This window comes from Protobothrops mucrosquamatus, unplaced genomic scaffold, assembly GCF_001527695.2.
Source record: "Protobothrops mucrosquamatus isolate PMUCROS unplaced genomic scaffold, P.Mucros_1.0 scaffold1061, whole genome shotgun sequence".
In the NCBI taxonomy this organism is placed as follows: Eukaryota; Metazoa; Chordata; class Lepidosauria; order Squamata; family Viperidae; genus Protobothrops; species Protobothrops mucrosquamatus.
The window spans coordinates 203,435-231,393 of NW_015387291.1; the positions used below are offsets into that span (position 1 = coordinate 203,435).

Consider the following 27,959-nt stretch of genomic DNA (forward strand, 5'->3'; position numbering starts at 1 on the left):
GATTTATTGACATGAAAAGTCAACTTCTGTGAATATTTCAGGATTGTTTGTTCAAAATTTTTATCAAAGTTTATTGTAAGATAAAGCTACAAAAAGAAAAGTTAGAAAGTTAAGAGAGAGGTGCAAAGAGAAAGTAACAAGAAAACAGGTGCAACTTCTAACTTTGTTCAGTGCAGTAGAGTACAAAAAAAAATAAAGAATTACAACTCAACCTTTAGCCTCACATTTCTCAACATTTCAAGCCATTTCTATAACAACAAAATCATTCTAATCATTAAAACGTACAATCAAAGTGATTTCAATTTCAAGCAAAAAGTCCCGGACCAGAATATTTCAGGATTGTTAAAGAGATCTACAACCCCAACATCTCTTTCTTTGTTTTAGTAAGACAAGATGAAAGAGATGTGGGTTACGTCAGGTGTCCAGAACTATCTGCCAGACAGAATGCAGACCACTACGCACAACTGTTAGCCTGCCAAATGCTAACATCATTACAGTTGTTGTTAGCTAGTCAAAATTTCCTTTATCCCTTAGTGCAGAAGTACTCAACTTAAATTCTCAGGCCTATAGAAGTGGAAATTATTAAAAATACTGTATAACTAAAAGTAATTACATTAACAGCAGTTAATTTGCAAACAAAATAAAACTTAATTAGTTTTAAGATCTTTTTCTCAGCTATTATTTTTTGGAATGTGGCCTTTAGCCTTATCAGTGAGGCCAAAAGTGATTCCTGATCAGAAAATGTTGAGTGTCTTTTTCCTACTGGGCTGCTCTAAATTTGGTGATATTCCTGCAATATGGATAAAATCCATATAAAATTGAGTGGGCTGATTATTTTCCAACTTTTATTTGGGAAGAGAATATACACCAATAAAATATCTGCAAACCTTTCTTGTCATGTATTATTTAACAGAAAGAGATATTTTACAAATTTCAATAGCACTGTCTCTACTTTTCTGCCTCTTCATTGTTAATCACATTGTCTACCCAGTTCTATTACCAATGACATTAATTATTGGGAAGTTTGTTGTATAAGACAAGGTCTTATGCTAATTACACTGACATTCTCTCCACTGCATCTAAGGATGCCGGCCTCGCATTCAGTCATAGTCTGTTGGTCAGGACTTCCATTCACACTGACACAAATGCTTGTTCCAGTTTCACTGCATTGTCCAGCTTCTCTGCATGTGCACGTGTTGGTGGACTCTAAATAATGAACAGTTGCAAAGTAGGAGGTTAATGTAATGAAAGCAGAAAATCAGATCTGTAATACACAAACCAACCTAACCAATTGTTGAAGTGAGAGTGTTAGTTAAAAAAAGCCAAATTAATATGTTTACGGCTTGAAAGATGTATTGAGAGTTTTCACCAACAGTCTAGAGCTATGCTGACTCAGGAATTCTGAGAGTTGAAGTCCATGAGTCATAAAAGAGTCGAGGTTGCCTACCCCTGGTCTAGACTAGAGTATTCTCCCAGGCAAGGATAACCACAGAGTATGGTCAGAAAAAGTTAAGCTGGTGGCCAGGATGATGTGATCAAAGCTCCAGTTATTTTTTGTGTGTGTCATGTGTTTATATATATACAACACACATAAAAAAAACATGTTTGATCACACTGTTGCAGCTACCAGTTTGATTTTTCTGAAGACTCCCTGCAGATACCTCACTTCCAGGATAAAACAAGAAGCAGCAACAAATATAACAGTCAGTGTGTGCACATGTGCGGTTGAATTCTGGTGACTGCCTGGACAAATTCATGTCAAGTTTTCATGGCACTATTTCAGCAATGATTTGCCATTGTCTATTTTTTAGGACTGAGAAAATGACCAGCTTAACATCACCAACTAGCTTTGTGCCTAAAGCAGGACTAGAACTCACAGTCTCCTGGTTTGTAGCCCAATGTTTTAATCACTAGATCAAACTGGGTTTTGTAAGCTATTGCTTGGCCCTAATTCCTTCCTCTGCTCTTTGCCTTGATAATAACCCTTAATTTTTCCTCTGAGTACTTTGAAGGGCATAATTGAGCTGTGGCGGTGCAGTGGTTAGAATGCAGTACTGCAGGCTACTTCTGCTAACTGCCAGCTGCTAGCAGTTTGGCAGTTCTATTCTCCCCAGCTCAAGGTTGACTCAGCCTTCCATCCTTCCGAGGTCGGTAAAATGAGGACCCAGATTGTTGGGGGAAATATACTGACTCTAAACTGCTTAGAGAGGGCTAAAAAGCACTGTGAAGAGATATATAAGTCTAAGTGCTACTGCTATTGCTAAAATGGGAAATGTGAGAACATTTTTTAGAAAATCTGAAGGGACAAAAAAATCCCTCTAGGGTCAACTTGAATGGAATCGGGGGGGGGGGGGCAATAATCACCCTGACTCTTTATCAGAGACAGATCCATATTTACAGTTTCTAGCTTTTGTAAATAAGGAAAAAAATCTCTTACCATCACAATCCTCCCACAATTGACAGGAATCACAACTTTGCTCGGGTAGAGTACGGGCTTTGCAGTTTTCCTCGCCCACTAAAGTGTATTGCCTACCCCTACATTCAAGGGCATGTAGCTTGCAAATGGTTAGCCATATGCTCCTCTGAGTTTTGGGGTCAGTAGCACAGACATCCAGCGAAGAGCTGGAAAGAAAAAAAAAATAACTCCAGCAAATCACCCAGAACACTCTTCTGACTTTTAACAGCAGGTACACACTGTCTGAATCCTCCAGGCTGCATGAAGTCATTGAAAGCTTAGAGTGAAACCTCCAAGCTCTGCTGCCAAATTGCAATTCTTAATATGTCAAAAGAGGACCGTATTATACAAATGTGAATCATGTGAATTGTCTTTAATATAAATAAGTGCATACATTCATTGACTAGTATGATGTCCTCAATCTCCATACATTTTACGACTTTATGGTGGAATTCAAGGGCAAGTCCAGATGTAGCCTGGGGCTGGAAGCTGTCAACTATCTAAGGACAGGATTGCCTTCCAGGATATATCCTGGATCTAGATGATGACAGTGGCTGAAGCTCAACTTCTCCTAAAACCCCACCTCTCCCGTAAGCACTTCACATTCACTGTTTTGGCAGGAGAGGAAGGGTAAATAGCAATCATTTCCTCAGATCAAGCTCATCTCATCTTGTGTCAAAAATGCAGGAACTAGAAGGGGGAGATTATTGATTTAAATTTAAAATATTAAAAACTTTAATAAAACAGAATTTTATATAGTTCTAGCTCAATGTCAGGCCATGTTAATGGCAGAGTTATGCCAGCAAGTCATCTGTGTGCATGTTGCTCCTAGTGGGCACTGTAAAAGATGGATATTTGTTTGAATAGTGCCACATTCACAGTAAATATCCTTGTCCTCATGGAAAAACCATGGGGTCTTTAATTCTAGCCAAATCAGTGCACAGTCTATTCAAACATCTCCAAACCATCCACTCCTCCTTCAAACTTCAAGGTAACTCCTCAAGCAGTTCTGTCCAACTATGAAGATAAGTTCGTTTTTTTGCAAATGAAGCTCCAAAGCTTTTTAATTCATCCAACACTCACACATTTAAAATTTTAATTTAACCGAAATGGCATATCTGTTAAATCCACTCACCTGCATTCGTTTGGCAACTTACAAACACACTGAGTCTGATAAACTCTCTCCCATGGTTGGCACTGAATCACTGTTGGATGTGTAACTGGAGGAACAACTGAAATGTAAGAAGAAACATAGCATCACTAGGAGAAAATGGGAAGCCAAAGCCAGCACAGCCTCAGGAGTTTCATCAGGGGAGGATACATGGACCAATTGTGAATAAGGGATATGATACTTTAATGACAAAATTAGGGCTTAAGTTTTAGAACTGGGGCAGTTTTATGGCTATTGAGAGTCCAACTACATAACAACTGTGCTTATAATCACTTCATTAAATGTTCTCTATGGCTACTGCAATAATAGGAAGGTTTAAACCAGGGGTGTCCAACTTTGGCAACTTTAAGACATGTGGACTTTAACTGCCAGAATTTCCCAGACTGGCTGGGAAATTTTGGCAGTTGAAATCTACAAGTCTTAAAATTATCAAGGTTGGACACCCCTGGTTTAAACTATTCCTCTTTAATCATGATTAAAACAAAAATTATGTTCCACCATCCACTGCCATCAATGCCTATCCAATTTTAATATTTGCATTTTAGGCTATGCTGTTGTTTTATAAACATACATATAACATACAAAAGAACTCTTATATTTTTAGGGCCCCATTTCAGCCTTCTGAAACCCAGCTTCCTATCACTGGAAGAAAAATAGGGATTAAAAGATTTTTTTTCACTGCAAATTGGCTCTTTAGAAGCAATCATTTCATGGAATACAATTATTGCACTCAAACAAAAAATGGAGGGTACACACCTGACCTTGAAGAAAAGTTCATTGATATAAGCTTCATTCATTAATTTTGAGGAATATAAAGTATACATACTACACTTAGGACAAGCAGTGTTTGGATTAGGGCTGGCTTAAGACGTTTTGCTACCAGAGACATTTCATGTATAACAGTTTGCTGGATTAGCAACTGGATTAAGAACAATATTTGTGTCTCTACCACCTCTAAAGATAGCTAACTAGCTTACAAGGCATAGATGATGATGGTGGTGGTGATAGCATCTACCAAATTGGTGCTATTTTTTAACTATTTAGAACTGAAACATACCTTGGTTTTGGCAGTGGATTTGAGCAAGGTCAGGAGACCATTTCAGACTAGGTTCACATAGAAGAAGAGATGATCCTACTAGCTGCATGTCATTTGGGCAGGACAGGTGAATTTTCTCTCCAATCTGATAGGAAGGCTTCAGTGGATTTCCTCTCAGTCTTCCTTCAAACCTTGGTAAAAGACAAGCTGTTTCTAAGAAAAGAGAAAGAGGCAAAGACACGAATATTTTCAATTGTTGTTTTCTATTTTCTTATTGTAGACAGTAGCCCTTACCTTTTTTAGCTGCATCTTAAAACTGAATCAGAAAATAATAGAAGTGATATGAGTGTGTTGTATAAATTGTATGTACTGCACATCTGTTTTTTCCTGTTTTTTTTTTCTTTTCTCTAATTTTCCCCCTATTTTCTGTTTTTCTCCACATGACTTTTATTCTTTTATAATGTGGGTGATAAATAATGTCGACCCAGATTAGATCCTGACCTGTAAACTGAGGACTAATATTGCAGAACTAAAACCTGGCTATATTTTATCCAAGCATATGCAGATACATGTGAAGAGATTCAAATGATCTTCTGAAATTTTCCAATCACATTGGAGTATAATTTCCAGGGCCCTTTGCCAGCGGCCGCCGGTGGAACTGCACTGCCCGTGCCTCTGCCTTTGGGCTGCTGAGCGCCAGTCTGCACACCTACTCGGTGCTGCAGGCACTGGGCTAAGAGCTGAACCTGGTGCTCTTTGGGCCCCGCGGGGCTCTTTGCCCTCCTGGCCATGCTGCTCTGGGCTGCTCCTACCTGGCGGAGGGCGAGTCGGCCCAGATCTTCCGAGTGACGCCGTAGGGCCCCTCTGCTGCCGGCCTGCCAGAGCCCTTTGCCAGTGGCCGCTGGTGGACCGGCAATGGGGGGGCGCTCCAGTGGTCGCATGGAAGATCTGGGCCAACTCGCCCCGCCCCACACTAGGGCTTACTTTCAGGGTAGGGCTTATATTAGACCCACTCTCACCTACCCCCAAAATCAGCTGGGGCTTACTTTTGGAGTAGGGTTTACTTTCGGGGAAACATGGTAGTTGTTACACCACATTGGCTCTAAAGTTAATGCTAATGATGGGAAATTGGAGAAAGATAAAAAAAAAAGTACTTCTTTACCTAGTATATATTTAAAACTCTGGATCGAGGCCATTTCCTTTCCTATCAATACCTGACAAGTTGGTGAGAAAATCCAGTGAAGTCAATACCCTAATGCAGTGTTTCTCAATTGCAATAGTTTGTAAGATGTATGAATTTCAACTCTGTCTGGGAAATTATGGGAACTGAGGTTGTGGAGGTTAAGAAACACTGTCCTAATGGATATCAACAAACATTGTTTCTTCCAGTTGAAAGGGCTTATCCCTCCCAATACCAATCTTTAGGGAATACCATCCAAATAGTGATATTATATTTATATCCTACTTACAGTGGTCCTAAAGTTATCTATTTGACCATAATGGGAACAGATACAGGACTAAACAGACTTTTGGTCTGTTCCAGCAATACTCTGCTATTCTTATACATACTCTGGCAGCTGATTTCTCCAATGGTCCATTTCAAGCCTTCAGCACAGGTAGCAACTGGGTTTCCTACAATTACGTATCCAGTGGTGCAAGCATAATGGATGCTTTTCCCCACAGGATAGAATGAATCAGCATCCTAGGAAAAACCAACAACCTTGAGAATCATTGAACCAACCAAACAAACAAATCTTTATATGCAGAATATTCTTACAAAATATATCAAACAATACAACAGCAGTTTCTTTTTCTTTGGTTTATGCATTTTTTAAATATCAGTAAAGTTGGAATTAAGTACTTGTGTTTCTGCAGAACAGTAATAAAACTGCAAAAAACCCTCTAGCAGTAGAATAGTCTCTGCACCTTTGGTGAAAGTAGTTAAGAAGTCAGAACTTCTTGCGTATCTTCCAAAAAGAGGGACAGAAAAAGGTAAAGAGAGAAAATACTTCAGTGGGTGGAATGTAGTATGTCAAAGGATTGTGGTCCTTCTGTTCTAGCTGTCTTATTCAAGTGTCCTTCCCAAGGGATTGAACTACCAGAGTCATGCTAACAGGAAAATCAGAGTGTTGCCATGCCAATGCATCAAAGAACATCAGATATGGGGCTTTTTTCTGAATAAGTCAGTATAAGATAATAGTCTAAGTTACAGCTTTGGATCTGCACACAAATTTGGAATACAAATAACATTCTTTTATGTTTTACCTACTTGAACATATCCATTTTCCAAGTGAGGCGGTGATGGGCAGGATTCTCTGACAGTTCCAGAAGTATCAAAGCAGTGTGGCTCTATTGTTCTATAAAGCAAAACATGATATATTTGTCACCTTTCATTTCAAAATGCTTTGCTTTTCTATCTGTCATCTATGTCTGTCTGTTTGTCTATCTATCTATCTATATTTCTCTCTCTCTTCCTCTTTTATTGCATTTCTATACTTCCCATCTCACTTAAGTGACTCTGGGTCGGTTTACAATAAAAAAATGTACTGTAATATAAAAGCATAAACAAAAAGAGTTCAAACAAAAACAATGTTAAAAATTTAGCTATTACAAAGTTGCAGAGACAGAGGGAGCAGCCTCATATCACCAACCACCGCCAGGGTTGCATATTCCTCTTAAGTCCCCCCATGACCATTGACAGAGCCAGATCTTAACTCTCCTTCCAATGGCCAGAAAAGTGGGGGCCCATCTAGCCCCTGGGAGTAAAATGTCCCAGAATTAGGGGACTATGGCAGAGAAGGTTCTAATTGAAGACACTATTTCACAAGATTATTCAACATCAATATTATATATATATAATCCTCTCTGCAATTGATAATAATTTTAATATATTTGATGTTGAATAGCCTTGTGTGTGAGAGCGTGCATCAATGTTAAAAATACTTTTGTATGTTGATCTTAAATTAATTATCAATAGTATTCCTACCGAAAATATTGCAACTCTTCATCCTCACACTGAGGGTTTTCAAAGCTTTCACCAATGCAAGATTTTCCACCACCCCCTGGGGAAGGATTATTACAACTCCGACTTCTGGACTTCCTTCCATTAGTACATGGGCTCCAAGAAGACCAACAGCTCCAGCCTCCATTAATGACTCCTGTAATGTGAAAGAAAAGTTCACCCATTGTAAAATTGTAATTTAACCCCATGTTCAGGTCTGGAACTGCAATATCAGATATAAGACAGAACACCCCTGATGCAAGTCCATCAGTTTTTCATTTTAATATCGTCAGAACCCAGGTCTTCAATGTAGGGATTTTTACAATGAATGCTCCTTTTTTCCTCTTCTTTTTCTGAAATGCTTTTTTTTCATCTTTTATTGAACCTGACTTGGTCTTTTCTTGACCTGGAACCTCTATCAGTACTTTCTAGCATCTCCAACTAATGAAGGAGGAAGCACATTAATCCTGTGAAGGCCCTCCCATTGTTTTTTTTCCTTTGAAAATATACTGTTAACTCACGCCTTTTGTTTTCTGCCAAGCTTCCTCCTTTTGCAATTGGGATTCAATTACCTCTAAGTACTTGTGCTACTTTAAGAGAGAGGAGAAAAAGTCTGTTCTTCCTTATTCTGAAAGCAAGTTGTTCCACTGATTGATTGTTCTAATTGCCCTTGATAGTTAGAACAATTAATCAGTGGAACAACTTGCCTCCAGAAGTTGTGAATGCTCCAATGCTGGATTTTTTTAAGAAGAGATTGGACAACCATTTGTCTGAAATGGTATAGGTTTCCTGCCTGAGCAGGGAGTTGGACTAGAAGACCTCTAAGGTCCCTTCCAACTCTGTTATTCTGTAATTGGTACATAGCCAAAATCAACTTTAATGAAATGTCCACCAACTGGTATTAAATCCATCATCTGTAGCAACCGGGAACACTTGTTTCAATTTCTCCTGGATAAAATACACATTTGTTTCAACTTTTCCTTGTAGAATGTGGTTTTGAAGATTGCTCATTTGCTTTTCATAAATACAATAGCAGAACTTGATACCATACAATAGATCAGTGGTTCTCAACCTTTTTAATGCCGCGACCCCAACTGGTCGTAAGTCGAGGACTAAACCGGTCGTAAGTCGAGGACTACCCAACTGGTCGTAAGTTGAGGACTTTCCCTGCCCGGGAGCGCCGCGCATGCGTGGTTCCGCCCCCTGCACCGGCCGAGGCGTAGCTGGCAAGCGGCAGAGACGGAGCAGGCCAACCACCAGCTGGCCCAGCCCAAGGGAGGTAAGGCACCCGCTGGAAAAGGGAAAAAAATGGCGGACAAAAAAAATGGCGGACAAAAAAAATGGTGGACAGCCTTGCTTGGCGACCCCCGTGAAATGGTCAATCAACCCCAAATGGGGTCCCGACCCACAGGTTGAGAACCACTGCAATAGATGCTAATAAAGAATCAAGCATGGAGAACACTGAATGTTACACATTGTCCAGACTAAATTAAATCCCTGACTTTTATGAATGAAGAAATACTTACCTGGCTGATCTTGTACAAGAGTTCCCAGTTCACAAGCTGCTCCAAAGGTATACGGCTTGCAAAAACACAAGCACTGAGTTCCTTCCACAGCTGGCTCACCACCATTCTGACATGGCTTGCACTTGCAGGGGTCATTCTCACTCAAATAGTCTTCAATTGCTTTTTTCAGGTACAGTTTTTTGACCGAGGCACATGGTACTTCCTTCACCAACTCATAGAGAGGTGCCAGCTAGATAGAAGGCACATAGTTAAGAATTCCACTTTCTGCCAAGATACATCTGGTATACATTAACTTGAGTTCTAAACTAAGTCTACACAGAATAATGAGCACTGCCTGTAACACTTCATATTTGCATTAACATCAAAAGGAATATATACCCACTGTCTCAAAGAGCTTGCCAAAATTCATGCCCACTGTGTCAATGACCCTATCTAATTAACCCCTTCTCCTTTTGCCAAGACTGATTTGATCTTGGGATTTGGGGATTATGGAGACATGACGAGGATGGGGAACAGATTAGCATGACAATTACTTGATAGAAAGAAGGATGAAAGGCACAACTGTGTATTTTCTCTTTGTAAAATTTAATAATAATAACAACTTTATTATTAAATTCATTAAATGAATATGCTGCTAGAAGCCCACCAATTTCCTTTCTCTTTCTTTTTTTGTTTCTATTGTATAATTTTGCTATATTGAAAAGTTGTTAGACAGACAGATAGAGAGATAGATATTGCTATTTGTTGTTGTTAATTGCGAAGTCGTGTCCGACCCATCGCGACCTCATGGACAACGTTCCTCCAGGTCTTCCTGTCCTCTACCATCTTCTGGAGTCCATTTAAGTTCACGCCTACTGCTTCAGTGACTCCATCCAGCCACCTCATTCTCTGTCGTCCCCTTCTATTGCCCTCAATCTTTCCCAGCATTAGGCTCTTCTCCAGTGAGTCCTTCCTTCTCATTAGGTGGCCAAAGTACTTGAGTTCCAACTTCAGGATCTGGCCTTCTAAAGAGCAGTCAGGGTTGATCTCCTCTAGGACTGACCGGTTTGAACGCCTTGCAGTCCAAGGGACTCGCAGGAGTCTTCTCCAGCACCATAGTTCAAAGGCCTCAATTCTTTGTCACTCAGCCTTTCTTATGGTCCAACTTTCACATCCATAAATTGCAACTGGGATAACCATGGCCTTGACTATACGCACTTTTGTTGGCAGGGTGATGTCTCTGCTTTTTAGTATGCTGTCTAGATTTGCCATAGCTTTCCTCCCCAGGAGCAAGCGTCTTTTAATTTCTTGGCTGCAGTCCCCATCTGAGGTGATCTTGGAGCCCAGGAAAATAAAATCTGTCACTACCTCCATTTCTTCCCCATCTATTTGCCAGGAATTGAGAGGGCCGGATGCCATGATTTTGGTTTTCTTAATGTTGAGTTTCAAACAAACTTTTGCAAATTGATTTCCTACCCCAAAACTTTTAACAGTAACTATGACTTTTTAACAGCAGCCCAAGTCCCTTCTATGGTTCCACAGTACTTTAAAAGTAGATTTTTATAATCATTTTTCCAGTGCAGGGCTGGCAGATATATTTCTAAGGTAAGTTTTAAAAAACAAAGAAACTAAAAAACCTCACACCAATAATATCAAAAGTGAAAAAAAGAAAGTAGAAAAATAAAATCCACAGTTAAAAGTAATTCTGATGCAAATCAAACCTTTTAAGAATTGAAATTACATTTGCCTTGCAAGATACCATCTGTTTAACATTTCTGAATAATGAAAAACAGAACAACTGCTTTGCATAATATAACATAAAATAAAGTAAAACAGGATTCAGGCAAATGCTTCAGGGACAAAAAACAGCAGCGTTTTGACACCAAAAATATAATTTGTAGAAGGGGGTGGAGGGAAGAGGAGGGAAGGGTTACAGTTATTTAGAGACTTATAATTAATCAGTAATCCATGATACTGCTTGCTGTTTGGTATTCAAATATAAGAGAATTTGCCTCTGTGGGTTCATAGCTGACATGCATTTAAAACAGGTCTCCTAGCTATGCTCAGTACAAATCTATATACATTTTTACATAGTTTATATCTTAGTATAAGTTCTGCTGGCCCAGAAGGTAAAAACAACCGGACACTTAGACTAATTAAAATATTTTAAATAATTTGCTGACAAATGCAAAATGGTCACAAGCACTTTGCTTTCACTTGGTTACTCTTCTGTTTAGCAAAGTTAACAGCAAGCTGTTTTTATTGTCAACGGCAATTTTAAGGAACCAAAATATAGGAAAGCAAAGCAAACATTTTATTTTTATTTGAAATAGGAAGGAATGAAATCAGCTTAGAGCTGCTGATGCTCCAAAACAGAATCCTGGGGTGATATATATCAGGTGGCCATAGTTAGGTAGAGAGATTATGTGGGTCAGGAATTCACAACCCTAACCCTAACCTGAGACTTCAGAGCAGTCTCTCTCAGCTTGGCAACTTTAAGATGCATAGACCTCAACTCTCAGAAGTCCATGCATCTTAAAGTTGCCAAGGTTGACAAAGATTTAGAACATCAGCAATTCCCATAAAAAGCAATCACATGCCCCCATATGATTATTCCTTTTTTAAAAAATGCTAAAATCTGGTGTGAGATTGTATGCTACTAAGACCTGATATCCTAAAATCTAACAAGATCTGATAATCTTGCAAGATTTGAATCATCTTTTATAAAGCGCTTGAGAGAAGGATGCCTGTCTCTTTATACAAGATGGCACCTCATACTAACTCTTAGTACACCTGGTGTAGATTCATGGCAGCCTTACTCAACCTCAGGAGTTAAAGTCCATACATCTTAAAGTTGCTGAGGTTGAGAAACAATGTGAAATACAGGGCTAACATATTTAGGCTGCAAAAATCTAAATTACTACTAGATAGTAGCAGATCATCTAGCAGTGATCAGGATGCATACAGCCAATATGGTAGGCCTAATGAAGTAAATGAAAATATTAAACAAGTTCCATGGACCTTTATGTATTTAGCAGTCATGTGAATAAAAATATTCATATAGATATAGTGTGATCAACACACTGAGATAAGCCTAAATGCAGCTTATTTGGAATTGGCCTACAATATATACTAATATGGGGTAACCAGAAGCAAGATCCCATTATTACCTTTATGTATGAAAATGCTGGGCTTTTGCTTATGCAAAAAGCTGTGCCAAATCTAAGCAATCAAAGTCTTACCTTTTTTTTAATAACTTTAGGGAAAAGAGACACTGAATGAGCCCAGTGGGAATATCGTTCGGTATTTGCCACTGGATTGTTCACGTCTATGAAACTTAAGCCAGCCACAGATCCAGAATCCCCTCCCTCTACATATGGGTCAGCTCTAATCTGATCGTTGCGGACTCCTAGAAGGATAGGCAGACAGATAGAGCATATTAAAGCTGAACACTTATATTGCCCAACAATATGAGCCCCATCAAAAGGATCATTGTAAATCATGAGTGCTCTTTAAGAAGTTTATATTTAATAAAAATACAGAGCTGAAAAGAACTACATCCTTATTTTAAACACAGAATCCCAGCCTCTTTTAGGGTACAATGGACTGGAAGACCAGTATTGGACAGCTGTGACCTTCTAGATGGCTATTTTGAAGAGAAAATGATTCTTATTGTCTCACAGCATTTGTAGGTCAAAAGAAATGAGCAGAAATGTCCTATTCCAATAATATAGGAGTTTAGTATTTCTAGAATCATCCTATTATTCAAAGTCCTTTAACAACATGGAATGCTTCTCATCCTAATATCATCACTTACTAATAAAATAACCTTTATCCTCTGAATCCATCTTCTATATTATAATTCTAAACTATTATTCTAGTGACTAATTTTTATTTCCCTTATAGGTCTAAATCCTAAATATTAAATCAATTAATGTTTTTTAAAATCTCCTTAGCCCATTAAGTGAAATTTTAGACTCTTCCATTAAAGGTCACATTAAAAAAAACATTTTTTAAGTCTAACTCTGGCCTTCTTTTTGTGCCAGACAGGCTTCCATAGCAATGCCTTTATCTGAATAAATAATAAGTGTATTTTAGATATGATAACTATTTTGTAATGAACTAAGGGAACCGTGGGCTATCCGAAACCTAAATACTATGGACATTAAGCCAACTGGAACACTGTAACTGAAATTAGATAAAAGTTAAAAACAGGATATGGAGGCGTATAAGTCAAAAGATATTGATAAATGTTTCAACTGATTGAGTTATAACTAGCAATGTATTAATCTGAATGTGATATAATAACCTAGGGCAGGGGTAGGCAACCTTGGCTCTTTTATGACTCTTTTATGACTCGTGGACTTCAACTCCCAGAATTCCTGAGCCAAGCTGGCTCAGGAATTCTGGGAGTTGAAGTCCACGAGTCATAAAAGAGCCAAGGTTGCCTACCCCTCACCTAGGGAAACAGAGAGGAAATTTTTGATGATGTAACCTGACATATGTATGAAAGAGCTTGTTATTGGACTATGGATTACCCAATCAACATGTTGCTTCCTTAATACCTGAAGCTTTGTAAAATTGGAAAATTAATAAAACTTGTTTAAAAAAACAAAAAAACATCATGGAATACTGACAGTGAACATTCTAATATTTTCCTGGGAATATACCTGTAGTCCCTTACCTGAAGATTGCTTCAAGATTTCATTGAGGGTTTCACATTCTACTTTCTTCTTCTTTACAATCCAATAATTGTATCCAGAAGTAGTGCATTTGTGCATATCTGTTAGACTGAGCCCTAATGAAACAAACAACCATCAGATAGGTTTCATTGTACTAAAGTGGATTAGTGTACTCATTTTGCAGATTGATGGGTAGCTCTTGCAGAGTTATAGGCCCCAAGATAACCCTATTATTTAAACAGAGCAAATATGCTTACTTTAGGAATTAAAAGATTTTAATTTTCTGCCAAAACCAGTGGCAACCCACCGGTTTTAAAAAATTATCTTGATAACAAATAGAATTTATGTAATTCAGGAATTCATAAAAGCAATCCATGGATGGAAAAGGAAGTCTAATAAACCAAATACAGGCAGTCCTTGACATATGACCATAATTGAGCCCAAAAATTCTGTTGCTAAGTGATACATTTGTTAAGTGAGTTTTGCCCCATTTTACGACCTGTCTTGCCACAGTTGCTAAGTAAATCACTGCAGTTGACAAGTTAATAACATGATTGTTAAGTGAATCTGGCTTCCCCATTGATTTTGCTTGTCGAAAGGTCACATGACCCTGGGACACATCAATGAGCATAAATATGAACCAATTTCCAAGCATCTGAATTTTGATCACATAATCATGGGGATGCTACAAAAGTCATAAGTGTGAAAAATGATTGTAAGTCATTTTGTAACTTTGAAAGGTCACTAAATGAACTGTTGTAAGTTGAGAACTACCTGTAATGCCATGAACTTTTGTTAAGGACAAAAAATTGGTTTAAGGAATGCCTTAATATTCATAATGCTTACATTTGCTAAATGAAACTAGCAAGAAATTTCATATTGGAGACCACTCCAGAAATGACCCTGTTTTCATGACCATATAACATACTGGAGATTCACATATTATTATTTATAGCTGAAAACCTTATGTAGACAAGGTTTAACAAACTGGAATTTCAATGTTAAACAGGTTAAGTCAATGTCTCAGGGCCAAAGTGGATAGGAAGTTTTTAATGTCTGTAACCTATGCACAGAGATATACTTTAAAAATGATTATTTTCCTCTCTTTGAAATCGCAGAAACAATGGATCTAGTATATGGCATGATTTAGGCATTGGGTTACAACACAATTGTGCAATTTTTTTTTATTTGGTTCTCAGAAGTGTTTTAAAGCAGGGCTTTTCAACCTTTTCACCCATTGTACCACTTTTAGGATATGGCAATATCCGAGTACCACCAGTCGCCTAGCAAGGTGTCAAAAACTCGATGACCCAAAAAAAAGAGGGAAAAAGTGAGAAAGTGCAGGCAGTCCTCAACTTACAACAGTTCGCTTAATGACTGTTTGAAGTTACAATGGCACTGAAAAAAGTGCCCCCCAAGCCATAGCCGAGCAAGACACCTGCCTGCCCACCCAGCAGCGCTTTTCCTCCTATTCGATGTTTTCATTGTTGTAAGCATTTCTGTTGGGGATTGGCAGCGGAGGTGGGGTGGAAGGTGTTTGGTTTTTATTCCACCCATCTGCTGGGTGGTTGCAGCAGGTTTTGGTCACTTCACATGACCCTGGGATACTATGACCATCATAAATATGAATCAGTTGCCAAGCATCTGAATGTAAATCACAAGACCCTGGAGATGCTGCGACATTCCAGCTGATTGGCGCTTCTTCTGGGCTCAGCAGAAGTTCCAGGATCAGCGCTGAGCTGCAGCTGGAGCCTGGCGCTGATTCTGGTGCTTCCACTGAGCCCTGACAGCCCCGAAGAAGCGCTGATCAGCTGGAAAGCGGCACTGATCCTGGTGCTTCCGCTGAGCCCTGACAGCCCTGCAGCTCCAGCGATCTCTCGCTCAGGCTTGTGCAGTGCTGCCACTGGTTCAGCTAATTCCCTTCCCCCACTACCACTTTTCTAGGATGGTTGCGTACCACCTGCCAGGTGCCAATGTACTACAGGTGGTACCCGTACCACTGGTTGAAAAGCCCTGTTTTAAAGCACAACAGGGCATGAATGTAGCAACCTCGTGGCAAATCTTTAAAGCAATCATAACTTTTCCAGAAACATGTTGTAGCTGCAGGAAGCAGCTGTAGAAACGTAAGAAAAGACCCACCTATATTGTACCGAAAGCAAACTCATTTAGTTGTACAATGCCATGATTTTAAATACAGAACTGCGTGCATTCAGGCTGTGGCTTTTAGTTTTCATCATAATGGGTCATTTTTCTCTGCCTACTTTACTCTAATTTATTAGGAAGGTAGAAGCTGCTGTAAAACATGAAATATTGATACTGGCACAGAGCTGTGCAGTAGAACATAAATACAGAGAGTTTCAAAACTATACTAATACGTGTAACCACCTACAAAAGCTCTTCCCACCTCACCCTACTCCCAATAAAAATAGTGAACTCCAAGACATAAAATGATCACGTTTCTCCTTGACTTGTAAAAGAAGCCTGAACCAAACCAGTAAGAATCCAAAACCACATGCAAAAATAGAAGACATTTCACTCATAAACTCTTGGTGTTGACAAATGAGTACAGTAAATGTTACCTCTTGAGCTAGCTTTATTTTTAGAGACATGAAAAATGGCTTTGTAATATCCTCCCAAAGATCCAGAATGCAGGAAGTGTGTTCCATAAAGTTCAATTAGTTGGTGATATGCATTATACTCATAGAAAGAAGGCAGTCTAGAAAGCTCGTGCCAGAAGGACTCCGCAAGGTTTAAAAATGTGGGTTGGTTATTGAGGAACTGTGCAACTTCCACTGAATTTTCAATCACCATAAGATAGTTACTCTGGAAAGATAAGACACAAATCAGGCAGCTCTTTTTAACAAGCATACAAAGAGGATGGACATGTCAACTGTATGGTACACTGCACGTACCATACTCGGGTCACAATGTCAACCTGCACTCTTCAAAATTCAATTATTGGAGCCTGCTATCTAGCATGTGCTATTCAGTAATATACAGAGTCTTGTACATAGAACTTTGAAGTTTACAGGCAAATATCTGCATTTGTCTCAAGTTAGTCACATAATACTCACCTTAGCCTATCAGTGGTTCAAAATGAACCTAACCTCTCCTCTCCTCTCCCAATAGCAGTCCCCAACCTTTCTAACTTGGCAGCCCAGGCCCAGCATGGGAGAGGCGTGTGAGTGGCAGGCGCCTGCGAACAGCTTCATTTGAGCGAATGGTGTGTGTGCACGCCCTCCATTCTCATGAATGGAGCTTCATGTGAGCGGAGGGTGCTTGCACTGGCACATGAAGCTCCATTCGCGCAAGGGCAACTTCGTATGCGAGAGCCAGTGCCCTCTGCTCACACGGGTGGAGCTTCTCAGCTGTGCGCTTGCCCATTTCTCCCATGGCCCAGTTTCAGACAGAGCTCCTGCTCTAGAATCAAGACCCAAAGACCAGGTCCAAATGCTCTCAGCAACTGATACCGTTCTTATTTTTTCATGCATATCTTGAACTTAATCTCTAATGTTAGAGTTATTAATGACCTGATATTAGAGATTTGTGAGACAATGAAAGGAAAATGTTGCTTCATCTTCTTGCTGTCCAGAACACTGTTTATGACAGAGTACATATTAGAGTAAGTATTTGGCATATACTGTAGGAGGGCTTCTGGTCTTTCATGAACAAATGGATAATTATTTGTAGTTACATAGTTTTGCTACATGCTTTCTTGATTCAAGTCAATCTTGATTATTTGATCCAATGAGCATGTAATTTCTATGTTTTTTAAGGTATAATTTCCAGTTTTGCATTTATGCTGTTCTCTTAGAAAATGGTTTGAGATTCACATAATGTGAATAGCCAACATGACGATGATGATGATAGACTATGGTGTCAGCCTTCCAGATAGATTACACTAATTCTACTTTATTGTAAGGCTTCCTAAATAGAATCTTGCAAGACTGAAAGCACATATCTTCCGCCATTTCCTTTACAGCCCAAGAAGCTAGGGAGGTCCTTTCTGAGTCTCTTGCTCTGCCTACAGTTTCTGGCTATGCCTTATCTTATTTGACCATTCTCTTGGCAGCATATCTTCACCCCATCTTCCATATACTATTACAGAATGACTGATTCTAGCAGAATCATTGGAAACAGATTCTGTTAATAGAATAGGATACGCTCTTTTCTGCACCCCTCTACCATCACTAAAGGAACCCCCAAATCTGTTGCAGATCATTCCATTTCCAGAACATATTTTTGATACTGTATTTGTTAGAAAATGAAGAACGCCCCTTTGCATTCACTAGCAGTTTAGTCAATTTCACATTAGGTGTTATACTTGATTAGTAAGGAAGCTGATTATTTTTTTTCTAGAGCTTCTCTTGAATGCAAAATGGGTCCTGCTGCCAGCAAAATGGAAACAGTTCTTGGCCTAAACATATTAGCTGAACTTGTATTTTGCTACAAGAGCCGACTTCAGATTGTTCTGAGTAATTTTGAAGATAATGTAAAGCTCTAAAAGACACCACCACCCCTCCAAAGATAAGTCCGCTTCACTTTTCTATCACCTGAGAAGGAAGAAAGCAAAGCAATACATACCTCTGAACGGTCTTTTGCATATTCTTCTTCTGTGTAGTGATGGTAATCATTTCCATTAGCGCGACTCTCTGTCTCTTTCATATAGGACCAGCTACTGTTGTAAAATTCAGTATTGAATTCATTCTCAATTTTCACCTGTACAAAGAAAAAACAAAGATATTTGATGACTCATTAAAAACAATACTGCCACATTCTGGCTCTTGAAATGAATATAGATTGCCTCCATAATGCAGCTTTTGTCAAGATGAAATAATGCTGATATAAATGCTACAGGTGCTCCTAGAATTCCCAGCAAGCTTGCCAAATAACGAAGAAGCATCCTGTCTGGAAATATTGGGAGCTATTAATTCAAATACATCTGGAAGTTGCTGAATTGGAGTAACACCAAATTAACTCCAGTCAATAAATGCAAATTTCCTCCTATTTTTTTTATGACCGCTGCCAGATGGGCAACCCAGATGGTGTCTAATGGTAATAATACAAGTGGTGAGATGTTGGGTTAAAAAAGTATTTAACCAATGGAAACAAGAAACATCTATGTGGGAAAAAAAACTCCTATTCTTACTAAAGGTATTAGTAGCTGCTGGTAGGAAGAGGTTGGATTAGCTCTTTATCAGGCTGTAGATAGCAGCTCCATATAGTCCTAACACAACATCTCTGATGTCAGATGGTATCTTTTAATGTCTGGTCATGGATAGATTAGAAATATATCCATAAGGAAAATAAACTAATCACACCTCAAATGTATAAGCAAGGACATTTTCACTCAGCCGATAATATTCTCTCCGGTCACCGCTGAAGACCTTCCGACATTGGCCACCAAAGCTCTTAGTGTCAATGACCACACCTTTCATTTCACCAGTAAGGGCATCAAAGCTGCAAGCAAATAAAGTTATAATGTAACTATAAGTGCAAGATCTAGAATGTGCGGTCTGGAACTAATCATTGGTACATCTACAGTTAAACTATGGACAGAACAAGATAGCCATGATGAAGTTCTGTAAGCCACAAAGCTGATAGCATATAACAGCATGTTACATAAAGAGGAACGGAATTGCTCTCTGTATCTTATAATACTAAAACATTTTAATCTCTATGGCAACTGTCTTTGATAAGCTACATTTTGATCCCAAATTAACATAAAAATGGCCAATCTCCTCTCATCTTTTTATTCAAATGAAGCCATCCACAAGGCCACAGCAATGCATAAAGCATATAATTTATAGGCTTTGAAATAATATCCTAGCCTTTGTGCTGAAGTACCAATCACTCCATTAAGATCAACCAGCCAAGAGACTGGAGAAAAGCAGTAGCTATTTATGAATATCTCTGCTTCTGCAAAAACATGCTTAACCATGGTTTATTGAATAATCCCCAATTAACTGAGTTTATACAACATGCTGTATATCATGTCTAACAAACCACAGTAGCTGAGTATACACCACATGCCAAACAACCAAAGCCAAGTGACCCCATTATTGCTCTGTATGATGTGTCAATCCAGCAAAGGGGCAATCCAGAATAAAAGGCCCAAGCATTTCAGATGACATTTTTACTGGTTTTCTTCCTTCTTACAGAATCTATAACTGCTTTCCCCAATCCAGATGTCTTCCAAATATCTCAACTAATTCCCTGAGAATTCTGAGAATTAAAACATGCAAGTGGTAGGCATCCAAGTTGAACAGGATTGGCCTAAAAAAAAATCACTACCAAAAATATGAGTGCGACTGGCTGCTCAGTTTATGCAATTTGCTAAGTGAACTGAACAATTATTGAGCTATTTCCATACTGCTCTTACATTCATTTTCCTGTTAAATCTTTTTTGACTTCAGGTTGGCAACTATGGCTCAATTCAGACAGAAATGTTCTTTCTTTTTATAAATAAAATATCAGAATAACCGGCTAAAATGTTTTATTAAAACACAATGATGTGTTAAATGATCCTTAACATGAAAGCCTGACATAACATGAAAACCCGACTTCAGTCCCTCAACTAAGGTTGCATAGGTTGAGGAGATGTTATGATCTAATTGTCCAGAAATTCCAACTTGGGAAAACAGTATCTGTTCTAGGAAAGAAATAAGGAATGGAATTTCTCTTTAGTCACAGTAGTAACAAAGAAACTAATGTGGATTATTACAAACTATCCTAAATTGTAAATATTGGATAGAGATGTGCAGATGTACATAAAAAGAACTGATGCTCTCAGTATGGAAATTGGCTTGAATTGCACCACAAAGAGATTCTGCAGGCTTAGGCAAAATGATATGCTTTGACTTCAGCCTTTAGCATGCTACTAATTCTCAACATAGGAAAATATATATTATTTATTTTATTCAACTTAGGTGCCGATCAACTCCAATTGCATACAACATTAAAAAAAACCCACAATACTTTACCATCCAAAAAGCATATAAGAGGGACAAAAGGACAATTTGGTCAACAACACATGTCAAAAATCAAAAGGGGCTCCAACCATTCCAATCAAATCTGATCTGAGTCTTCCTTCAATGGTGCTCCAGATGTCTCTTCTAGTACTTCATCTCCAAGAACTCCTTGTTAAACCAAGGATCATACATAGGGAGAAGCTGAATAAGTATTGGTTGAAAGAATTAAGTGGTCACGATTAATTGTAATAATTAATATAGAAATTATTAAACATGCTGCCCAGAGTTCCTCAACAAGGGATTGGTAAGTAAAAAGTATAACTTTTTCATTCAGAAGAACAACAAAAGCAAATTACCCTCTTCCTGTAAGCATTACATTAGGAGGTGATCTAAGTGGGGGCTTCTCATCACATATTTTCTTGACTTCTTCACAGTTATCTTCATCAGAGCCACCTTCCAGGCAATCTTGATCTCCATTGCACATCAATGATTTGCGAATGCATTGTCCTATTACCATAAAAATAGACAATAGTGATAGGTAAGATCTATAAGAAAAACCACAATTGATGAATAAATTGACCTCATAAAAACACAGTGTTGTTTGATATCTTGCTCTGGTGTTTTGGCACTGGGGCTTATTCAATGGTCCCTTTACCACAATCTGACAAACAAAGCTGAAATGTAATTCTGTTAGATAATTTTCTCTACTGTCTCTTACTTACTTCCATTTTCTGTCACTACAGAGCTATCTTTAAGAGATGACCAGGCTGAGCCTGAGGGAGGGGGTCAAATGTGTCATAAGTCATGAGTCCCTGTGTGCCCGCAAGAGATCTAAATCCATCCCATATTGAATGCCTTCTTAATTCCTGCTCATTTCCCTTGACCATTAGTAGCACAGATTTTTGTAGAGAGCTTAAGTTCGCAATAAATCTTTATCCTCATTTGAATCGCCTGAATGTTCTGATTTTTCCTAGCACTTGACACAATAAGCCAGTCACTTAAACTCTTGAAGCTATATACCTGAAGAACATCTGAAACGGTCACCACATCCTTCTTCTGTTGGGCAACCTCTTGTGGGAACACATGCACGAGTTTCAAATGAATTTCCTGAGCATGGATTTCCTTCAAACTGTCCATAAGTTGCTACACTTCGCCTGCGAATCTAAACCAAAACACATTAATTTAGGATTGAAAACGAATGTTTTCAGTGAGAACATTCTCTTGGGCCTAATTCATCATGACATATGCTGATGGTTGGTGAGTTCTGGGAATAAGCGTTTTTTTTTTCTTCTTCCACATTATTTCTTTCTTTCTTCCACATTATAATTCTTTCTGAACCCTCCCTGTTGTTTGTATTAGTCCTGTTGCTGATAGAGAAAAAAAGAAAACGTAGAAAAAAAGCTTGCTTATCTCTATTTTGAATGTGGTATATGTCTATGTAAAATTACATACCCATCAAAATTAGGGATCAGTCTCTTATTAAGAATTCATGTCAGAATAATGATAACTATACCAGCCTTCTACAGCTTGACAGTCTGATGGATTGGATTTGAAATTATGGAATTCCACAACTAATTTTTTTCCTGGTTGAAAAAAAAATTGCCCTAGACAAGAAATCTGATTTTGCATGTTAGCTCTGTCTGCAATTTAATGGCCAGAGCAGCAAGCAGAGGGATACCTCAATTTCTGCACTTCCAGCTTGCTCCTATAAATACATATCCAGAGAGCCTTAGTTAAAAGCCTGACACTGGGGAGAAGAGAGAGAAAATGAAAAAGAAAAAAAAGAGGATAATGAAATAAGTTGAAAGAACACAACATACCAGAAAATTCAGAAAAAATCTACTGTATATGTATTGTATCAATAATCAGTTGAAAAGATAAATCAATCAGAATAGAGCTGGAAGGGACCTTGGAGGTCTTCTAGTCCAACCCCCTGCTCAACAGGAGACCCTATACCATTTTGGACAGGTGGCTATCCAGTTGTTTTTTTTAAAAAAAACCTCCAGTGATGAAGCACCTACAACTTCGGAAGGCAAGCTGTTCCGCTGGTTAATTGTCCTCACTGTTAGGAAGTTTCTCCTTAATTCCAGGTTGCTTCTCTCCTTGATTAGTTTCCATCCATTGTTTCTTGTCTTGCCTTCTGGGGCTTTGGAAAATAAGTTGATCCCCTCTTCTTTGTGGTGGCCCCATAAATATGAGTAAAATGGTTTACTCATAGAGTATAGTGAATATAATACTTAAGGCAACACAAAGATGCCCCTTGGACAACTCTCTAAAGTATGACTTCTTGTTATACTTAGAAGTACTATATATTGTTGCAATTAACAAAGGCAACTTATTACCAGCACTTATTGTTTGTCAAAAGGGAATACTAAAATAGAAATGTAAGGTCATAGAGGGTAGAGCTGTAAGCAAATAAAAGGTTTTTTTACATTGCATATTATCAATGACATTTCAATCTTAGCTTCCAATTTTTTTTTTTACTTTCTGGATAGTACCCTGATATGATAGCTTCAACACTAGTTTTAACTCGCAAGTGCTAAACAATACCATACCACTAAGCCTTGATTTAGCATCTCCAGTACAGGTAGTCCTTGACTTACAATAGTTTGTTTGGTGACCGTTCAAAGTTACGACGGCACTGAAAAAAGTGACTTATGACCATTTTTTACACTTATGACAGTTGCAGCATCCTCATGATCTCATGAACAAAATTCAGATGCTTGGCAACTGACTCATATTTATGACGGTTGCCGTGTCCTGGGGTCATGTGATCCCCTTATGCGACCTTCTGACAAGCAAAGTCAATGGGGTGCCAGATGCACTTAACAACCGTGTTACTAACTGAACAACTGCAGTAAGTCACTTAACAACTGTAGCAAGAAAGGTCATAAAATGGGGTAAAACTCACTTAACAACAGAAATTTTGGGCTCAATTGTGGTCGTAAGTCACGGACTACCTGTATATAATCTTCTAAGAGTCCAGAAATATAAATCAGCTCATGATTTTGAAGAAAGTTCCAAGCAATTAGATATGCAGAAAATGTTTATAATATTATACCTGTGTTTTAGTACAGCCATCACACTCTGACCAAGGACCATATGGATTCCATCTGCAGTGGACTGGATAAATGCTATTGGATGTTATGTATGGAAAAAGAAAAAATATATTGTCACTTATTGCAGCATTGAGAGAAGAGATATATCACAATAACAGAGTACTATAAGATATTTCATTGAAAAAGTCCTAGATCAGTGGTGGCGAACCTATGGCACGGGTCCCAGAGGCGGCAGTCAGAGCCCTCTCTGTGGGCACGCGCACTGTCGCCCCAGTCCTAGGCCTTCAGCTGGGTTTTTATAAAACCTTTTCGCTTTAGGCCTCCGCCACCGTGTGCAAAAAAAAAAAAAGGTTCAATCAGTCAATTTCAACTTCTCGCGGGAAAAAAAAGATCTTGCAAAGTTGGAATTGATTGATTGAACTTTTTAGTCCAACCCAGTCTGCCATTACCACCGCAGCCACGGCCATCCAATGGGCCACGCCCACCTAATTGGCACACCCAACCAATGGGCCACACCCACCCGGCACTCGACGATGCATAAATGGGTTTTGGGTTGCAGTTTGGGCACTCAGTCTCTAAAAGGTTTGCCATCAATGTCCTAGATTCAATCCTGAATTGGGAAAACCTCCTGATTGAAAAATTAAAAAGTTGTTGCCAGTAGATCTTAACATTAGCTATTTCTAGCTTTTACCTGAGGTTTAACTACAAATTTCTAGATACTTCCCACCTATCTATATAAGATCTGGAAGTTTGAAAAGATTAGTCAAATAAATATGGTGACCATGCTATAGAATTATTCCTAATAATTTGAAATAAAACAATAAAAAATGATAAAACCCTAAGTTAAACCATCCTATTTACAGGGTTATTTATATAGGAACAATCTTCATTTTCTAAAAAAATCCTCATAATGTAGTGCTGGATCAATGTTTGAGACAATAAGGGGAAAAAGCCAGTAATTTTTTTTCACTACCGCCAGAATGTAATTTGGAGATAGAAAATGTGTATCACTTAGGCTCCCTCTCCCATTTATTATAGAGACTTAGTCTGGTAGTAGTTCAGTTCTGTAAAATCATTAGTTATGTTAATATCTTGTTGTGGCCTCAACAGTTTAAGTCTTTGAACTGGCAACACAAAAAGATATTCATTTTTTTCTGATTTGTCCCTTCAAATTATTTAGAAACTTAAATGGTATAATGAGGATTAAACTAGGGTGATTAAACTTTTTTAGGGTGATTTATAGAGCAATTAATTTTTTTAAATCTGGGTATTGGGTATTATTTTGAACTGCCCACCTAGCAGTTCAAAAGCATGCAAATGCAACTAGATAAATAGGTACCACTTTGGTGGGAAGATAAGAGTGCCTTGGTGTATAGTCATGCTGGCCACATGACCAAGGAAATGTCTTCGGACAATGGTGGCTAAGAAAGAGATGAGCAACGGCCCTAGAATTGGACACAACTGGACAGGGGAAACCTTTACCTTTCTTTACCTTTATTTTTTCCTATTCCACATGAAAATATTTCTTAGTCAAGAATGTCTGATGTTTTGTGTGTAATAAATACACAACCACGAACACATAGTCATATATATTTTTTACATTTTAAAAATAATATTTTTATTATTTTATTATATTTATTATTATTTTTATATTTTATATATTTTATATGTCTCTTTTGAATGTTATGTAGATGTTGCTTATCTCTAGGTGCCTGTTGATGGCCAATTTGTCTGAGTACCAGACTTCCAAGAATTTCTGTAATGTTTTTGGATTTGGCTTCTACATCTACAGTATATCTATATACCATACCATTCAAAAGAGACAGTCAAATAGCCAAAAAGGAAACAAAAGATCAAAACATCTCCTCCCCAGCATTCAACATCCAGATAAGCAGAGATTATTGCTCAACCATCAAGAAGTAAACAATACCCTTGTCGATCTTGGACAACCCTATTCACGGAACTACCGAGACAAAGTAGCTAACAATAAACTACAACTAATCAGGGAACCACCAAGACCATACCATAACACTGATGGGGCAAATCACTAGTATATATAATGAGAAAAAACCCCGCTTCCTTAGCACTGATAATGTATTCTAGGGTAGTAATGAAACATCTGCAAGAAAATAACCAGGGTCAAAGAGCACCAAGGACCACATACAATCAAATATGCCAAGGATTCCCAATATTTTTTTTAAAAAAAAGACAATAAAAAAGATCATATTTTAAAATGTAGATTATGTTAGTATTGCTGATGACTCATTTTTTTAGATCCAGGAGATTATTTTTAAAATTACTTGAGGTAAACAAAATTGGATGATACATTTTCAAAATGGAGATGCACTGTATATCTATTTAATATGTGTAGACATTTACGGTACTTATGTTTGTGTTTATTTTCTTTTTGTGTTTCCTTCCCTTTTTGCACACAATTATTTTATATCTTGTGGAAGTAATGTGTTTGGTTATTTGATTATTAAAGTAAATGACTACTAAATCCTACAGTAGTAATTCCAAAGAAACAACTTCCCCTTTCTGCAGCTTTTTAAAGCATACATATTTTCCCCCCAGGAAAAATGTAGCTACTTTGAACAGTTGCAGCAGAAGCTAATCTTGCATTCCTGAAAACATAGGAAACTTAGAAGCAGAATACAATGATGATTCCACCTCCATAAAATTTTGTGAATTAGAGTGGATAACTAAAACCTTGTGTGGAAGCATTCCGTTCTCCAAATACAGCTCTCGCTCACGTTTATCTAATTTGGTCCTTGGTCCTTGAAGCTGTCATTCCCAACTTAGTGTCCTTCTGATGTTGAAACTACCACTCCAAATTCTCACCATCATGCCTGAAACTACTGTAGCAGGGAATTCTGAGATTGCAACCCAAATACATCCAAATGCTTCTTTATTTCTAGATAGACTGCTCAAAAGTGCTAAAAATTGAAACCAATTGTTTAGCACCAGAAACCACATGGGAAACGGCAATCTTAATAATTTCATAACATTGTGCAAATAAATGAAAAAGGACTATTAAAGCATTTTGTATGCTTTAGATTCCACTCCCCACTCGCTAACCCCAAGTATTCAACATCGGAACAGAGGATTTACAGAGTAGCTACTTTGGAAAAACTCCCACACTTTTAACAAGAAAGTTGTTTCCTGCACCACCCAGCTAAAATAAAATAAACTGGCAATTGAGAAAAATGGATTTCATAAATTCTCAACTTGTAAACTGAACAAAGTAGCTTCTCCTGTTCTTGGGTAGTGGGAAAATCTCTTCCTTCTAACTGGGAATTAAGGCAGTAAGTGGTGTTGATGGAAATGGAGCCAACAATCAGTATTTAGCAATACTCAATTCCCACCAAGAGGCAACCAGTGCAGTTTTTGGAGTGCTGGAGAACCATGATTTCTTAAGTGCAAATTCATTACAAAGTTTACTGGAAAACTTTGGACCAAGCAGCATCCTTCATCTGAAGCAAGCTCACACTTTTGTTCCAAAGATAAAAGGAGAAAACTAGGTATATTTCCTTATATACACAATGGGGTGGAGCGAGGGAGGAGAGAAAGAAAAAAACTAGGAGAAATGAAATGAAGTGTTTTAGAAAAGGCTATGCTTCAACCTGAGCACGGGAGCTCACCTCTCATTTTTGAAGCACTTCTTTGCACATCCCATTTTTGCTTATTAAGACACATTAAGATTTATTTTTAACACAAATTCTACTTACCTTGAAAAAACAGGAAAGCAGCCTGTAATTTCTAATAGAATCAAAATAGTTAGAATCTAAAAAGAGAGGAAAAGGAAGAAGACATTACTAAAGGGGTGTGCATTTGAACTAATATTTTTACCTAATCTTCCAATATATTAATGAAAAAAGCTCTGCTGAAAGATGCTTTGCTAACAATACTGCTGTAGTGGCTTAACAATAACAACAACAACAACAACAACAACAACAAAAAGATATATATTCCAGTTACTGCTATCCATTCTCTCCCACCCCAACTTACCCTGTGTTTCTGGAGTTGTGAGCCCATGTTGTCCTTTTCTGCTTACAAAACAAAGTCTGTCTTTTATAGAT

The 27,959-nt window shown here is 38.1% G+C and overlaps 1 protein-coding gene across 1 annotated transcript; it reads right to left on the reverse strand.

Moving 5' to 3' along the window:
- C7 (complement C7) lies at positions 1–27,929 on the reverse strand. Its single transcript, XM_015820086.1, has 18 exons — positions 27,889–27,929; positions 27,609–27,664; positions 23,883–23,955; positions 21,842–21,983; positions 21,178–21,328; positions 19,172–19,310; positions 18,435–18,569; positions 16,430–16,673; positions 13,853–13,966; positions 12,411–12,577; positions 9,190–9,418; positions 7,649–7,820; positions 6,932–7,019; positions 6,232–6,364; positions 4,684–4,875; positions 3,591–3,687; positions 2,438–2,622; positions 1–1,206 (listed from the first exon to the last, which is right to left on the reverse strand). The coding sequence occupies exons 1-18, from the start codon at positions 27,913–27,915 to the stop codon at positions 1,013–1,015; spliced, it is 2,538 nt and encodes an 845-aa protein (XP_015675572.1). The 5' UTR covers positions 27,916–27,929; the 3' UTR covers positions 1–1,012.
- Between the last annotated feature and the right edge of the window lie 30 nt (positions 27,930–27,959).